The sequence below is a fragment of the Salminus brasiliensis genome, chromosome 8 (assembly GCF_030463535.1).
Source record: "Salminus brasiliensis chromosome 8, fSalBra1.hap2, whole genome shotgun sequence".
In the NCBI taxonomy this organism is placed as follows: Eukaryota; Metazoa; Chordata; class Actinopteri; order Characiformes; family Bryconidae; genus Salminus; species Salminus brasiliensis.
In genome coordinates, this window is record NC_132885.1 from 9,715,785 (window position 1) to 9,734,240 (window position 18,456).

The 18,456-nt window shown below is 42.9% G+C and overlaps 1 protein-coding gene across 1 annotated transcript in view; it reads left to right on the forward strand.

Moving 5' to 3' along the window:
• Positions 1-18,456, forward strand: part of ctdsp1 (CTD (carboxy-terminal domain, RNA polymerase II, polypeptide A) small phosphatase 1) — a 28,115-nt gene that overhangs the window by 1,379 nt on the left and 8,280 nt on the right. The window contains exons 2-3 of the mRNA XM_072685544.1: positions 12,965-13,119; positions 17,818-17,919. Of these exons, the coding sequence (XP_072541645.1) occupies positions 12,965-13,119; positions 17,818-17,919 (257 nt within the window). The remainder of the gene's footprint in view (positions 1-12,964; positions 13,120-17,817; positions 17,920-18,456) is intronic.

Here is an 18,456-nt window from a genome sequence, read left to right on the forward strand (position 1 = left end):
CATGGATTAAGGCCAGTCTGGGGCTGAATTGAAACGGCAGGGCTGATTCACACTGGAAAATCCTCTCTATTCTGTAGGACTGGGTCTAGTATGGTTAGTATCTGACTGATCAAAACTTTTATTGATACTGGCTTTAAGCTGTGGATATTAAAAAAATCATAATGTGGGTTTAAAGGGCTCTTATTGTGTTAAAATGATTTTTTTCATTGCTGTATTGATGTCTAATCAATTTAATTTGTTTTGGGATGTCAAAAAAATCCATGTATTTATCTCACTGCTGTCCAATGAAAACTGTGGATCTCTATTTTTGTCCATTTTTAGTTTTCTCCATGGTTTGAACCCTGTAGCTGCTCTTCGTGAATAATTCTGGAGGAATGGACCAATCAGCATGCTCTAAATTAGTTGGAATAAACTCCTAAAAACTTATTTAACATTGATTTCTATTCAAAGTTAAGAACATTTTTGCCCTCTCCAAAAAGATCTCAATTTTTGAGCTTCCTGGTTTTTATTGGACAGCAGTGATATATGAGTTTGCTTATATTTTCACAGTAAGTTATAAGGAGGGAGTTATTTTTGAATGCAGCACGAAACCGGGCCGCCAATCGTTACAGAGGTAATTCGCATACATCAGTCTGTTAAGGCCTGTTTGGCCCCAGCATCAAGAGGTCGCTGGTTCAGTCCTCGGTGATGCCACAGGCATCCCTGACCAGGAGTCCCAGAGAGCACAGTTGGCCATTCTGGGTGGGTGGGAGGGATGGCCTCCATCACTCCATCAGCGCAGTACTTAGTCGGTGTGGGAGTCTGTTTGCTAACGAAACAGCATTGGTAATTAGTGTTCTCCCCCTGCCGTGTTCAGCTGCGCAGTGGCGTTGCATTAGTGGCTGTTTGGAAAGATGTGGTGGTGCTTCATGTGACTGAGGAAGCACAAGCTAGCCGTCACCCTCCCTCCCAGCACTGGTGGCATTGTGCTATTGGGTGGGTGGTGTGGGAGTCCTAGGTAGTGGGTGGAAAATGGCAAAGATTAAAACTGTATCTGCGATACAAAAGTGTGTGATTTATTATTATGGGGAGTATTTCGCCCAGCTCTAGCCGATATTATTGGTATATCAGTCAGGCTCTAATATTGGTCTGGGAATGCGTCAGTGCAGTGCAGTGGCTGTGAGTAGCTCAGCACTGATTTACACCTGCTTACAGTTGATTGTTTACTACAGGTCAAAGGCTGTGTATCATGTGATGCACCATCACCTTCTTGCGTCTTGAAGCCAAAATGATTCAAAGCTTATTTTTTCTTTCCCCACATCATGTCTGGGTTTTATACTTCACAGCCCGTCCTGATCGCATCATCTGTGGCAGTGTGGTGTAAATGGGGGGATTCTTCTTATCTGACTGTATCTGTTCAAGGCTAGGATCTGTGATGTAAACAGTGTGCTGTAATGCTTTAAACTGCTTTAAACATCTCCTAGTAAATGTTTAACGCTGTCCTAGGTTGCTTTTTTTATTATTTCACTTTTGATGAAGTGTGTGTGAGCTTTCTACAGCTCATTTTCATACGAGCAAAGGTCATCAGATGTTGCTCAAAAATAATCCTTTACTGGTTGAAGGCCGTCAGAGGACCTCTGGTTTCTGTTGCATCTGAAATATTTCGTAATTCAGAGGTGATATTCAGTTATGGTTCAGTACAGTTACAGTTATTATTCAGTAATTATTGATCATTTGCGTACATTTACTTGGGGTCCTTGTTAGGAGCTTTAGCTTCTGTGCTGCATCCTTTTAAAAGCCTGTGTTGGTTGCACTTGCTCTTGGTAAATCATGTCTGATATGATTGATCTTCCTTAATAGTTTGGAAGCCCTTTAAATTCTTACATTACATCTATTTAGGTGTTCATCTTAAGTCTTATTATGCAGTAACTACAGGGACTTATGCAGTACCTAGCCTGTAGGATATGCAGTTATGATGGTGAGTTGTGAAAGTCTAGGCTTTGTTGTTATCAGTGGAAAGTAAAGGTGCTGTAGTCCTGTTGTCTGTGCTGCTAGCCCTGTGCCGAGCTGGTAAAGCTCTGTAGATGGGACTGTAGGTTCTTCTCTTGTCCAAATGAATCCATATTGAGTGTAAAAATAGTTTTTAATGCTGGGTGGTTTCTTATGGCTGGTATAAACCAGGCTTCTCTGCAGCTTTCTGAGAAACTGCCTTTGTGTTTGATGTGAAGCTACTGAAGGTGTGCGGTAAGCTCAAGAGCTTCTCAGAGCAGCTGTTTGCAGAGAGGCATAAGTACTGTATGTTTCACTGAATGACGGAAGCCTGCGTTGTGCTGTGGCGGTCTGCACAAAGTTCCTCTCTGCTTGAGTTTTGTGATGAAGAACAGCATGGCACACAAACCTCTCGGCTTGTTTTTCTGACCACTGTTTTTGCTGGCACCCCGTGTTCCCTGCTAACATGCAGATTTGCTGTGTACTGACTGCCAGGTGGTTGTGTTCCCTGGTGGAATTGCAACAGGCCTAATATTTCTCAATTCTCATCATTTTACTCTTTCTGCTTTCAGTGAGTCTGTTCAGAATTAGTGCAGAAAGTAAGTCCTTCAGAGTGGTTTGAAGAGAAATGGTTTAAGCTTATTTAAATTAATACGACTATATATTATTAGTGAGGAGAAACAGGGGTCACATTGTCTACTACACACACAGCCACTTTCTGAGTCTCTAAAATCAGCAGTGAATCTTCTTGTGCGTTCTGTTCCATATGTACGTTTCAGTGTGTGTACATACCCACCAAGATTGTGGCAGTTATCTGATGATCTAGTGTTCCTGTGGGTTGTAGTAGGTGTTATCATGCTGTCATCTTAATACGCAATAAGCTTTTCATTTTTTCTTTTTTTTTTCTTTCAGGTTGATGTTGTCAGTGCGTAAAGACCACTGAGTAGTTGTGCTTGTTTTCATTTTTGTTTTCCTTATTTTATATAAAATAGTCCTGTTTAATTGGATGGAAAGCAGGACGTTTTGAATAGAATGCCCAAACTGTGCTAAGTATATTGTTTTTCTTTTAAATAACTTTATTAATTTGTTTCAATTAATTTCAGAAATCTGTATGCATTTCTTTGCTGCACACAGTACATGTATAATCCACCTGGAAGCTGAATTATTAATAAAAGAAATTATATATATAATATAATTATTTAAGATAAATAATTTAATCCTAACATTGATGTTGCAAATGTCTTAAAACTCAAATATGTATGAAACATGTTACACTTGGCTTTAAAGGGTTAAATATTATGCTAATATTTTTAGAATATCTCCGATGTCTTAGGTTGCATTTCAGATAACAGAATCAGATAACAGTATTAACGTTTTTCAGTGCATCTATTTCGCTGCTGTCCAATGAAAAACATGTATCTCCATTTTTGTCTGTTTTTAGTTTTCTCCATGGTTTGAACCTTGACGCTGCTTCTGTACACTGTGTGCATAATTCTGGATGAATGGACCAATAGAAATGGTCTAAATTACTCTGAATGAACTCTTATTTTACATTGACTCAAAATGAATCATATTATTGCCGCCTTCTGTAAAGTTTCAATTTCGGATATACATAAAACATTTATTTCCAAAATCTGATTTTGTGCTGTTATCGCATTTATGTGAAAATTAAAACTCCTTAATGATGCCAAACTCTTTTCAGAACTGTCCTAAAGCAGCGTATCAGGCATCAGACAACATGTTTATAACCATTTGAATGTAAAAACTGTGTGAGGAGCTTTTAGAGGCATTAAGCAAGTCAGACACCTGGTTCTGTTCACCACCACTGTAAACAGCTCTATCTCTGTAAGTCTGAAATAGTACATTTAGGAACACCCTGAACTTTGTTGGGGTACGTTGTATTATATAAGTGTTTGAACTATGCCAAATTTTTGGAAATCTGTGAAATTGTCTGTTCCCTAGCCTTGTTTCTGGTTGGTTTCTTGTTTAAGACTGTCATTTCCCGCCTGTTTCTGCAGGTTATGCCATTTATTTCCGCACCCTGTGATTTGCTTAGGAAGAGTGAAATGTAGTTCATGAAAATAGCTGTGCACTGTATACTGTGTGAGCCTGCGGTTGTATTAGAGGACTGAAGAGGAAACTGTACATTTAAATGATGTTTGTTTACCTGCTGAAACAATGTGCTGGTCTGTCTCTCTCTCTCTCTCACCAAATACGTTTGCTGTCCAGGGACTGCATTCTGTGACGAGAGTTAGTAAGCTCAGGATGGGTGATCACCACCTTAACTCATCCCCAACTTATTCTAAAAATATTGGATGGAGCACCAAACACCAGTCCAGAGAACACAGTTCCACTGCTCCACAGAGCAATGCTGGGGGGCTTTTTACCCCTCTGTACCCATGGCATTAGGCATTGTGGCAGCAATAAACATCAATATGGCTCTACAGGGACTAGACAAGATGTGTGTATTTATGCATTTGCACAACTTAAAGAAGCTGAATGCATTTATGAGAAGGGGTGTCCACAAACATTTGGACATTTAGTGTATCTTGCTAGTATTGTAGTATTAGATGATATTAATGTTCGCATTATAGAAGAAGTTTTTGTTTTGTCCTGCTTCCTCTAAAAAGACTTTTTTCCCACTAAAAAATCTGAAACAGCATTTTAGAAGGTGACCACAACAGTCTAAATGTCCTGAAATGAAACTTCCCATTTTAGTTGGGTTTGCACCTTTTTTTTATTATTTTTTTTTTTTATTCTGAATCACGGTTTTCACAAGTTTTTCCAGAGCGACTTTAGGTCACTCGTATTAAAGAGGTGGGCCTATATAGTGTTATATAGTGTTATAATATAGAGTCTTGCCCAAGGACTCCACCCAGACCAGGAAACAAACTCCAGTCTCCCACATGGTGTGATAGCTCACTGGCAAGTAGTGGTATTATCCATTCCACCACACCAACCACCACAGATTGCCTTTGTCTGCCATTTTCAAGGGCCAGTTCTCCAGTCAGATCTTGAACCTTAAGTTGATCTCTGAAAACTATAAGAGGAAACTCTTCATTGAAGATCTTTTCTGACACTTCTTGTTTATGTGAAAGAAAAAATGTGGCCCATTACATAAAACATGGCCTTAAGTTTTCACTTGCACATGGCTTTACCATAAGCATGAAATCCCTATTTTTCTGAAGTGAAATAGCAAACATGGGAAAATTCCATTTTCTACAATGAGTTGAGACTTCTCCACTTCTTTGACACTTGCAGAAACATCTTTTTATTGATTATTAGATGGAGGGCATGTTTTGCCTAATCAGATACTGTGAGAAATGCTCCTGCACAGTGAGCTTCCTAGCACTTATTTTGTATTTTGTATTGTTTCTCAGTTTCTCTTTTATAGCTGGATTGTATTTTTCCTCTTCTCTTCTGAATTGGAATTTCTTTTACTTTTTGTATGCTGATGTTTGCGTAGGCTTAAACGAAGTTATACTATTTGTCCCCCTTTTATTATTAAAATGTTTAACATCTTGTTTAACAGCTTGTAATCTTGGTCTTCCAGGTTATAACAAAATATTTTGGCAAACAGAACGATTCACCAAGACAATTATTCAGTTAATCAGTCATTAGGAGAGAATTTTATGTGAAAAGTTTTATGTGAGAAGTGTACACAGTACTGGTGATAGCCCCCTGACGTGAGGAGTTTATTGCCTTAAAAAAACTACATCCCAGAATGGTCTTATAAAAAATGTAAATATATATAGATATGTTGCTTGTTATAAGCCGATGAGCCGTGGTCATCTGCGTGCCACCAAAACAGCTCACTCTACAAGACCTATGAAGGGGTCCTGTGGTATCTGACACCGATACGTTAACCTTTAGCACACAGGTAAATGGTTCACACACACCCTGCAATCCAAATGATGGAAAAGAAAGCAGGACTAGGACGAGGCGACCATCTTGCATTGCATTAAAAATTCCAGTCCAGACCCTTGCGTGCAGTTTTGATGGTGGCGAACAGTGGTTAGCATGGGCACGCTGTCTGGTCTGCAGCTACACAGGTATTCCTCTGTTAACAAGACTTGTGCCACAGTAGCCTTTGTCGGTTCCACCCAGATGAGAAAGCCTCTGTGGCCCTCACCCGTCAGTGAGCCTTGTGTATCCACCGCCCTGTCTTACTGTCTCAGGATCAGGATCTCAGGTCAGGATGCCAAACTCTACTGGATGGAGCACAACCATCATTCCAGAGAACACCATTCCACTGCTCCACAGCTCAATGCTGGAGGGGGCTTTAGACCACTTTAGCCCATGTCTGGCATTAGGCATGGTGCCAATATGTTGATGTTTATCTGCTTTAGAGAGGCCTATTCTTTTGGCAGTACAGGGGCTATACCAGTTGTGACTGTGCACATTTGCACATCTGTGTCCGCAATGGGTGCAGCTTCAAGTAGCTGAATACATTCATTGGAAAGGGTGTCCACAAACATTTGGACATATAGTGTACGACGTCATGCTTTGATAAGGAAATGACTGCTGTTTTGAGCAACTTTATCAAAATCCGGAAAGTTCTGTTCCTTGATGTTCCTCGATTTGCACCTTGTCCTTACTTTTCTGATTAAGCGTTCCTCTGTCCCCAGCCATGGCTTAGGCTTATCTCAGAACCCAATCAGTCTCATACCTGCTTGTCTGTACTTGCTGACACTCCTGAGGAATGCTTGGATTCATAGTGTTATACCAAAATACAGCAAGACTAGTTCAGACCCTCTCATATTTTGGACCTGATGAAGACTCGGTACATTAGTAAATATGCTGCAGTACGTGTTATATTCTGTCTGGTGTCTGTGAACTAGATCTGTCCCTTCAGCTGAAACAATATATTGCAAAGTTCCTGCATGACTTGCTAATGTTATGGGGGAGAGGGTTGCATCATGAAATGGTCATCAGTCTGTGATAATCTTGCAAGTGTGTGGAATAAGCTGCATATTTTTGTGATAGTTAAAAAAAAAAAATCATCGTCATCTGCTCTGGCTTTAATCCCGGAACCGCCCTCCAGGCTGCTGAAGGAAAACTTGTGGAATTCCGTGTTACATAAGCGCAGGAAAAAGACGCACACTGAACAAAGAGGGCCCCTTAAACCCGCGCCTTTCTTTTTCCTGACTGCCGGAACTGCGAACCAGGCTAAACCCCGCCGCTGACTCTCTACATCTGGACACCCTGTTACCCACAACTCCCAAGGGCTTACATAACAGTGTAATCTCCACTTTCAGGGCCTGCTTTCTGTGCTGAAAGACACTTTAGAAACTGGATTAGCTGCTTGCACATACTTGTGCTTGAACATGGAAGATGTGGTGCTGGTGAATGTTGTTTACAGAGGTTAAGCCTTCAGCATGACCTCCTGAAAACTATGCCAAGACATTGTCCCACGCCGCTCCGGGCAGTGGATCCAGCCACCTGTTCTTCACTGTATTATTGTGTGGTTATTTTTAGGAAGGCGAAGCCATAGAGTTCAGCCTTAGTGCCGTCTCCATGTTTGGATTTGGTTCAGTCAGCCATGCGAGCGAACGAAGCTAACCAACCTTTCTCGCAGCGCTGGGTGGTGCGGGCTGCCTGTCGTGCACTACACCCGCTCAAGCCTGGCATTGTGGCTGCATCTCGGCACGCCGTTCCCAGGCTGCTGTGTACCTGCCTTGTTGTGTGAAACGTGAGCTGGTGGAGGCGACCCACGCTCTCTCACCCCGCCACAGCCCTTACTTCACTTCCTGTTCCTATTTTGGTTTGGCCGGGTAGTGCGCAGAGCGGGGTTATGGGCCAGCGATATGGCTGCATTCCAGAGCAGAGCGAGGGTACGCGAGAGGGGGCGAGCGAGTGGGTTTAGAGGGGCCCCCAGAGGGATTCTTTAGCACTTTGAGTTCCATCCGAGTTGCAGAACACTCTTTTTTAGACTGTGCTCCGATTGTCTTGAGTTTCTTTTCTGGCACGGACAGTTTGTGTCATTAGAGCTGAAATGGTTTGGCAATAATTTAGCAGGGCGATGTTTGTGTACATGTTGTACCAGTAGAAATGATAACTAATTTTATATTTTAAAGAAATACTGAAATTATACTTAATATTTTATTTTATTACAGAAGTAACAATCATGACAAATGAAAACCAGTTTATTCTAAACCATATTAAAGCCAAATTAAAGCCAATCCTGATTCCTGAAAAACTAGTTATGTCTGTGCAGTGAGCTTTCTTTGTTCTAAATACAACATATATGAGAGAAACAACAATAAAAATGAATAATTAATATAGTAAGTAGTGATTTTATGTATATCAGTTTATATCGGCTGTTTTTTACAACTTCCTCACCTCTCCTTCATTCAATACCTGGCGAAAAGTTTGGGCACCCAAGGCAAATGACATGTTTTTTCCATGTGAGAACAAGTCTGCTACAGAAAACACACTTGTACACTTTTTAATACATAAATACTGTTCAGTTGATGCATTTAACATGGATGGATTTGGGGAAAATACAAAAACTAATTGCTGTATAAAGCTTATGGCACATTTTCTATTTTATGTAAAACGTGGATTAGATGTAAGTGTCATGTAGAGAATTTTATCACTTGTTTATTGCTTAGAAAAGCAACAGAACATTAAACAGGAGAGTCCAAACATTTGCATGTGATTATGTCTAGTCTCTGTGTAATGTAATCTGAGGCTCAAATAATGGACGACTGGGTCAAAGCATCTCCAAACGGAAGGTCTTGTGAGGTGTTCCTGGTATGCAGTGGTCAGTAGCTACTTCATGTTGACCACGAAAGGACAACTGGTGAACCTGGAACAGGGTCATGGGCACCTAAGGCCCATTGATGTGATCCATAGAGGCCCTACTTCACAACTTGCAGGACTTAAAGGATCTGCTGCTAACCCCACATACCACAGGACAACCATAAGGTGCCACATACCACAGGACGACTTCTGAATTCTTGTGTAGTCCATGCCTCGACGGATCAGACCTGTATTGGTATAAGGCGAACCTGCACTACTTTATGTATGTGGCCTTTTGAGAGTACCCAGTAAGAAGACTTTTACAGCTGCTCTTGATGAATTTGCTCCAGTTGAATTTGGCTTGAATGCACAGGGCAGTGTCACCAAGCCTGCCACCGCTCTTGCTCCCAGCGGAGGGCGTGAAAGTTGTCAGATTGTAAGAAGGGGCTCGTGTGTCACAGTCGTTAAGTCAGACATTCAACAGCCTCTAGCTGTGGGGATTTCATTAGGAGTGGAGACACTCCCAAAACAGCCATACACAAGCTACCTTTAACTGAGCAGGCAGCCCGCTTCGCTCGGGCGGAGCAGCATGGCTTTCGGGAAAAGCTGCAGCCTCATTATCAGTATCCAGACCACCACAGAGATGTGCTGTAGGATAGAGGATCACAGCCTCTTACACACAGTTCAGGCAAGACTTGCTTAATTAGTCAAACAAAGAGTCAAACTGGAGTGAGGATCAGGTCTAGGGCATTATACAGGTGCTTTCACACCTACCTGATTTGCTCCGAACTGAAAGAGCAGGTGTGGAAGGCTCCTTAGACCACGGTATGGACCAAAGCACCAAAAGTTTGGTCCTACAAAAAGAGGTGGTCTTGTTATGGATCAGACCGAACCGTGGTTCACTTCATTTGCAGTGGGAATAAACTTTTATGGGAGGTTCAAACAGGAAGTTGAGGCAGGCGAGCGTCGCCCATTAAACAGAAGATGAATGACAAATAAATAGAAAAATAAAAATGACTGACAGGAACCCATTTAGATGAGGATGAGGAGGAGTATTTTGAAGTGTGGAGTTCTGCACTGGAAGTTGCAGCTGCTGGTAGTAATGTAATATCAGCAGTTTAGTGAAACCAAATGAATCTGTTCATTAATTTTTCCTGGGAAAGGCGACCCGCTGCATTGACAACATGCCAGGGGCGTCATTAGAGCCAATTAACTGAGGCACGTTCACAGGACCAGGGCACGCACCACATCCAGGACACGCCTTGCAAACTCATTACAGGCACAACGTTTCCCATAATGCTCCAGCGTCTAGACAAGGTAATGATGGCTCATAGCTACATGTTTTGGTTATAGTCACTTAGAACCATATAACCTACCGAAAATAGCTACATGTTGAAGCACTGAAGCAAAGGCATTAATTAAAGTAGCATCAGTTATGTTAGCATAGGCTTTATTAACGTTCTAGCCAATATAACTAGGTGTTCTAGCTATAGGTCACATGTGGCTTTAATGCCGCAAAGGTTTTTTTTTTTTTTTTTTTAAAGCATGTATGATAGTAACATTATCACTACTACTGCTAAGAATAATAATAATAACTTATAACATTATAAATAAAATTGTTGTTGCCATTGTTATAGTTATTATTAACAAGTAATATTAGGCTAGCAGAGGAATAAAGCTGTACCCGTCTAAATTGTGTGTGCCCCAGTACAACAAGTAGTCTAGAAACACCCCTGCAACGCATCAACATCAGACATGTGCCCGTCTACAAACAAATCTGTGTCAAGTATAGGGAAACGCTGCCCACATAGGTTATGAGGGCGGGTTTCAGGTACGTCATGCAAAGTCATGTAGTGCGCTAGCTAAACTGCAATCTGAAGCCAAAACTACCTGGATCAAAATTTAACCATGTAACGAAAACATGAACCATGGTTCGGACCATAGTCCAGACTTTAAGGTGTGAAAGCGCCCTGAAACACCTCTGTCCAGCCTGGCATGCTCCAGTCTTAAGTTTCTGTGGGTAAGCCATGTTTGTTGATCATGTTAACATGAGTCAAACATGTGGTCGGCCCAATCACTCTCACCTTCACACTGGACACAACAAAGTTTTGTTTTGCGCCTCCGTTTATGGCCTGGACAGACTGCTCTATATATACAGAGAATGCCATCATTAACTACTGTCAGCAGCTGCCGCCATGTTGCTATTTAAAACTCTGTGATGTGTAACATCAGAAGAGGCAACATGGAGCGGTGCGTGATGTTTCTTCACTATCTCCTGTCCTTTCCCTCGCTCATGTTTTCCTGTTACTGTCCACACCTAGCTGCTAGAATACAGGTTGGCACTGTCCGGCCATATTACCGCCAGATAGAGTCCACCAGGTTTGTGGGAGATCTTGTATGCAGAATTTCCCCTTCTGTTACCAAGAAGTAACAATAATTGGATACACTTGCATACACTTAAAGGTAACGTGCACTTTTCTGAAGGTTTCTGAAGTGTAATATGCTCATGGGCTGAAGCGGTGGCTTCTCTGGGCTAACATTTTATTGCAGTCGAGTCCGGTTATTAGGCCAACTTTTATTATGTAGGTCATGCCATAAGGGAGATAAATTTAATACACCTCTAAAGCGTACTGTTCTATATTTAAAACAAAAAATACTACCTCGTTAAACTGCCTTCTTTCAGTCTCGCAGTGCTGGGGCGTCCTAGCGAAGTTTTGCAAGAAGCAACTGTGAGGACTAACTTGTTTATTGTCCGGAAAGCCTTGTGGTTTAATTCTGACTGGCATGCTAACCTTTCGTGCTGACAAGACCTCGTCCATCTTGGTTGCAGTCAACAGGATTTTGTCTTGCCAAAGACCAGCACTCATCACCATTCTTCCTGCTTGCACGGTACCAGGCCTGTGCTGTTCCCCCTGAGCCGAACATAGGTCACTAATCGCAGGGACTCCCCGTAATGTCTCACTATTTCCTGAACCCTTGTGTTCATCTGCTGTACTCATTTCCAAATATCCCGCTTATTAGCAAATAGTGCTGAGGTGAGTGAGATTATTGTGGCTCACACATTGCTTGAATACCAGAATGAGGTGGTAGCTTAGTGAGTGAAGGGAATGCTAGTTGGTCAGTCCTAATCTACAGACTGCACACCTGTGGATTCCGGTCTCAGGGTCTTCAGACCTAGGTTTTCTGATGTTTACTGAAGCGCTCAACGCCATCCAATCCAATTAGCAAAGCTACTGGGCTGCAAACATATGAAAAGAAATAAATAAATAATTCAATTATTGGCACTAATCCAGAAATTGTGTATTACTTGCACTGACATTCTAAGTTAGCTTGTCTGGGTTTTGTAATTATTTATTTTGGAACTGTTTCTGTTTAGTTTATGTGCATTTCACTGCTAATTTGGGGTAATTCTGCATCAAGTCTGCATCTCAAGCGTCCTGTCTGGAAGTCTGCTTTGTCCTTCTTGTGACCTGGATGAGTGGAAGAAATAAACAGACCGCTCTACAGCCTGAGGACTTATATGTCTGCTACTCTGGAAAAGACCAAAGATTTAGATTTGGCTTGTGTGTGTTTAGGAGCTTGTGGGTGTGGTGGACATGTGTTTCCAATTAATGACCTCTCTCCATGGCTCCACCCTTCCTGAAATCCATGGCTGCTGTTTTTATACGCACATACAGAAATGCTGAAGAACAGCTGTCTGGCAATTTCACTGCGGCACACAGTCATGCGCTCAACAAATATTACTCAGTCGATTTTGGGCTTAATATTCACAAAGAAAGCAAATGTACTGTGCTGTGTATGCTTCTGTCAGACAGTTTGATTTATTTTGCGATTAACAAAGGCTTTTAAGCTTTTCGCAGAATAAAGATATACAGTTATAGTTGGAATTACTGTTGTTTATAACTGTCAATTTTAGGACCTCAATAAACAGTAAAATACCAAAACTACTAACACTAATAACATGTAAATGTAATAAAACTACATCAATCTGAATATTTAGAAGACGATAACCCTGACTAAAAGTTAAACTCAAGATTTTAAAAAAGTTCTTGACCAAACACACCTGATCTTCAGCCTCCTTGGTTGGTCATAACACAAAACTAAATATTCTGCATATATGCAACTATTGGATAGTTTTTGCGCTTAATGGGTGGAGCAGTCAGAAGTTTGTGAGAAATCAGAGGTCTTGGTGTAGTTGGCGTACAGCACCGTGCCAGTCCAGGAGTGACCCAGAGGTGTTCTCTGTTTCCAGGTACTCCCGCGCACGTCGCGTCATCCTCCAAGAAGCCCCGCAGTCGTGGCTTTTTCCACAGTTTCTTCTGCTGCCTGTGTCATGATGAAGCAGATCAGCTGCCTGTCAATAACAATGCGCCGCTCCTGGTGGAAGAGAACGGAACCATCTCAAAAGTAAGACCTGCTCTCATATTTTACCTGAAGTTTTAATTCAAAGTTTCTGTCCTTCTTTAGTGTCCCCACCCCTCCCTGTACGCAGCTCTGAGGCTACGGGGCAGCCTGTGGTTAACACAATCGAGGGCCACGTGATCAGAGATGTCCGTGAGGAAACCAAAAGCCTTGTGCGCTTTGCGCAAGCTCTTTCCTGTTTACATACTAATTCTCAGTGGCCAATAACACAAATATCACAGTGCTGATCATCGCTCATATCTGTGGACTAAATAAACAGGCTGCTCTTCCCGCGGTGTGTATTTAACAAAAGACAGTCTAGGAGCGGACCGGCAGCAGTAGTAGATGTCAAGCCATAGGTTAGCATGTTCACACATACAAAGCCTCACATGATTCAATCAAACCCCATTCTTGGAAAACAACATGGCAGTTAGCAGCTACTAGCAGATCAGGTGGTCAAGACGCTCTCGGGTGTCAGTTTCAGATTTATGCCTTACTTCAGCTTTTTATAGTGATTTGATATTCCAGGAGTTATTTGTCACGTCTCTGACGCCCCCAAAATAAATTGGTAGGTCTCCTGAAGGCGGGCTGAGTGCAAGACTCAGTGTGGCTCTGATCCTCCTGTCATGTCAACGTGTGCGCTGCTGCTGTCATCTCAGGCAGCCTGCGGGCTCAGCGAATCAACACACTCCCGCGAGTCCCCTCTGCAGGCAGACCTAGTGGACCCCTGTCCACCCCCCAGGCTCTGCAGACTTTGCAGGGAGAACGAACCTGTTGCAGAATGTCTGGAGTGTTTTACGGCCTGTGAGCTGTGCGAGTCATTTGTGGAGAGCGAGTCCTTTGTGAAGAGCAACATCACTAAATACTTGGAGTCCTCTGTCTTTTTTCGGGGCAAGTACATAGAAGCTAAAATGCCCGCTGAACTTTGTTTTGACCCATCTAAAGTCCCCCAGCAAGACTATCCCAAGGAGGACGCTCAGTCTTTGGGAGTAGCTGAATCCAGTATGATTTCTGCAGAGCTTTCTGTGGACTTCACAGCGCAGCAGACCATCTCCGGATTAAATCAGCCTGATGGACATTATCCTGAAGATGGTCAATTCAATGGGGAACCATTAGAGCAGCAAGAGACCTTTGATTCTTCAGAGAGCAGCAGTCTTTCTGACTACGACGTGGAGCACAGTGAGTCCTTTGCAATAAGCAGTGATTTTGACTGCTTAGAAGAAACGAGACAGCGTTTTGAACAAAGCATGGAGTCTGAAATCAGTGATCAAACTCTGACATTTGAACATGATGATGATTCTGATTCGTGTACCTTACCTGAAGTCATGCCTGATCTTTGCGAGCAGTTAGATGCCGAAGTCCCAGAGCTTGTTTCGGCGGAATATGATGCACTTTATGAAAATGAAGCAATCTTTGAGGAACCGTCAGAACTGTACAGTACTTCTGAAGGTCTTGAAGAAGGTGTTTCGGATTTGGATGAACAATGCACAGAATCTGATCTGGATTCACAGTCCTGCGAAGACTTGGAACTCTGCGAGCTTAACAATCAAAACATGCCCCCTGAATGCCATGCCGCACATTTTGAATCCTCTGAACTGTGCCAGGCCCCTAAAGAACGAAAGCCTGCTGGGCCCTCTGGGTCCCTGGAGCAGCAACCACCCGCTGGACAAATAGAAACCACAGATGAGGGCGAGGTAACTGCTCCAAATGTCCTGGAATCCTATACTGACTCACATGAGAGCTCCGATCAGGGCCAGCTTTCTGATGAACACACATTAGGGCAAACTGTCGAATATCCCACTCAGCAAGAGCTTTTCAGCTACGACCAGCTGTGTGAAAATGATATTCTTTGTGTTAAGACGCTAGAACAATGCTCGAGTTGTGGAAGGTACTTTGAGAAATGCGAAAGTCCTGAACAATGCAATCCCTCTGAGCCCACTGACCCTTCTGAGAACCAGCAACAAAGCGAACCTGTTGAAAGGTCCCTGCAATTGTGCGAGAGTCCTGGAACACAGTGCTCTGTATTTCACACCTCCGAGCTCCCCAGGGAAAACCCTCCAGTTGAAAGTAAGGAAAACAAGGCTGGAAAGCACCCAGAGTGTGATATGATGTTTTTTGGATCGATGGAAACTTTCGAGGCTCGTTGGCTTTCTCAGTTCCTTGACAATCACGGTCAACAAGATGCCTCCGTAGACCAGGAAGATCTTAATGTTGCAATCACTGAGCCAAGTGATGACCTACTCACCAGTGACGGTAATGAGGATTCTGAACCTGTAATTGAAGCGTCAGATGACTCGAGTGAGCAGAGAGTTCTCTGTGGGGTGTGTGAAAGGAGAGAAAAGGGGCAGTTTAATTATGATGAACCCGCTCAACTGCTTGAACTTGGCATTGGCATTAAGGCTGAAGCTTATGAGAGCAGAACTGGGGAATTGGTTGTTAAACCAGGGTCGTTGGATGAATCTAGCGAGGAAGAGTATGTCGACTGCATTGACAGCAAAAGCCAAGACAGCACCGAAACCGATGAATCCTTTAAAAGTTTTGTTGACGATCCAGAGAGTTTTGAAATGTACACTTTCCAGTCTGATGACGGCAAACACTTACACAATCTCTCTGAGGAAGATGAAGCTTATGAACACTATACTGTTCACAGTCAAGAATCATGTGAGCTATGTGATGGCCATGATGATCCCTGTGACCTATATGTACAAGACGTGTTAGAGGCACATGAAGAAACCCAGGAATCTTGCTTCAGTGAAGAAGCCATCGAAAAAGACATCTGTAAAACCTATGCAGAGGCACTGTCCTCGGGACTGTCTGTAGACGGTGATCAAGGCCACGAACCCTGCACTGAACACACAGAAGCCAGTGAGTGTGAAAGCTGTAGACCTGATCATCTAAGTGAGGACACCATATCGTGTGCTGTGGAAGACTGGGGTAATGAACCCCTCTGTGAAGACTCAGAGGTCACTGAACCCAGTGAGGAAATCGGTGTGTTGGAGCACTGCGATAGATCAAGTGAGGTTTGTGGACTTTCCAGTCAGGATGAAGACACATGCAAGACTTCGTTGGGAGATACCTCAGATCCCTGTTCTATTCAAAGCACAGGTCACGAACATGAAATCGCTGCCTGTGAAACACGCACTGAGAAGGAAATTATTGAGGAAAGTGAGCTTTCTGAATATTCAGCAGAGGAAGTCATGCAAGAGCTGATTCCTGAGATAGGACTGGATGAAGGTGAAGTCGAAGAAGAAGCTCACCTGCCCGATTCAACCGATGAGACCCTAGTCGATGAAAACTGTGAGGTTTGTGGAAGCATCAGTGAAGAGGAAGGTGCTCACGGGCCTTGCTGCGGAGAGATAGAAACCTCTGAAGATGAGGAGGCCTCTATATTTGGCTTTGAAGAAGTGGCAGCAGACGAGAATGAAAATGTGCAGAATGACCCTCAAGCTCCTCCAACTGAGGTGCAGTCAAATGAAACTAAAGAGCCTCCTGAGCCTTGTGATGCGCCAGTAGGTCGAACAGAAACTGCAGGCGAGTTCCCAGTGCAAAGTGATTGCAGTGAAAAGTTAGAAGATCTAATATGCCAAGTTGCAAGAAATGATGAGACTGAGCATGGTGAGGAAAGTGCATTTTTTAAGTTAGCAAATCAAAAAAACGAAAGCTCTGAAGAGGCGGAGGCCTGTGAGGACAGTGAGGCATCAGATGAGGAGGAGGAATACTCGGAGTCCTGCAGTTGTGAATTCTGTGTGCCGTCAGTTGAGCAGGTATAGTTCTATGTGCTGCTTTAAAGAACGTAGTTACTGAAAAGCTGTAGAACGTTGTAGCAGATGTCATTTAGGATTTCAAAGCATGTTGGGTAAGATTTTCGGTTGCAGATGCATGGATTTAAGGAAAGTGTGTGTGTGTGTTTGCGCTTGTTTTTACACTCTCAAAGGGTTAAAGTGTTGTGATTCAACTGGCAATAGACGTTTAACATAATGCACAATACCTGCCTCTCGTTATTGAAAGATTTATCAAATTCAAAAATCAGATCACATCAAATTGTTAATTCTGGAAATTGTAACACCTCTAATGGAAGCAAACTTAAATAAGGAAGGTGGCAGGCCCACATTGAGGCTCTTATTCCAAACCATATGGCTTCTTATTTGAGTCAGAAGCTTTAAAAGATATGATCTACTGTGGCCTTTCCCAACCTGGCAATAGACTTTGGTCTGTGCCTTCTGTGTGCTTGTAAATATCCTCTGGGCCCTGTGTTTTGTTTCAGTCATTAGCCGTCTACTCACTTGGTGCTTTTTGATCAGGAATCGTCTAGCCCCCACAGCCTTGTAATCCCACCCCAGCAGCACAGGGTCACACGATCTGGCTGTGGAATGCAACCAGTCGGAGTGCTTCCTTATGCCCCCTCTTGGTCGCTCCCTTTCATAACCTACTTTGCTCTCTCATAAAACTAGGTATTTTTTCCACTGGCAGAGCGAGGCTACTGTATTCTGCCTATACTGTATGATGATGCTAACGACCTGACACCGCTTAAACACTGCAGTGTGTTTTGTTATTTAACAGCTTGACCTGATTTTGTGATAGATGCTTGTAATTCATGCTTCAGATCAGTTTTTACAGCAAAGCTATTATATCAGTTTATTGCATAATGTGTTTGTCCCATAAAACTGGTCATTCACCAGGCCGTTCTGATACGCCCGTCCACAGGTGCCAGCCAAGCCACTTCTGCCGCAGATAAAGTCTAAAGATGCAGGAAAGATCTGCGTAGTGATTGATCTGGATGAAACACTAGTGCACAGTTCATTCAAGGTAAGCTAAAAATGTTCTTCTCCAGCCGTACTTCATCAGTGTCAGCAGGTGATCGCAAGTCTGTATGGCTCATTTGCAATATGGTCAAGTAAGAAGGGGATCTGCTTGCATTGGATGTTATGTCCAGACATTGGATACGAAAGTTTACCAAACATAATTAAAACGCGAAGTCGTTCACTTTCGCAGGATTATGCAATCATCCACGGCGTCTGCAGTAATACGACTTACCGTCAGCAAATAATCAATGTTAGGAACGTGCACCGGGCCGACGGTTGACTTTGACAAGATACACATACTATTTCCTGCACAGCAACACTACATGTTTGGGAACCGGGGGGGGGGGGCACAGTTTAAAAAAATCACCAAGTTCCACAGTAGGGTGCTGGTCAAATAACAGACAGACACTGGATCGTTTACTTGCTGCATGCAGGGACAGTGCTATATGTGTGTAAAAGCTGGTCATTAAAAGAGAAGGCTTGGAATTAAAATTCACAGCTGTAGGGTTGACCGATTATCCACTTTTATTCATACGGTTAT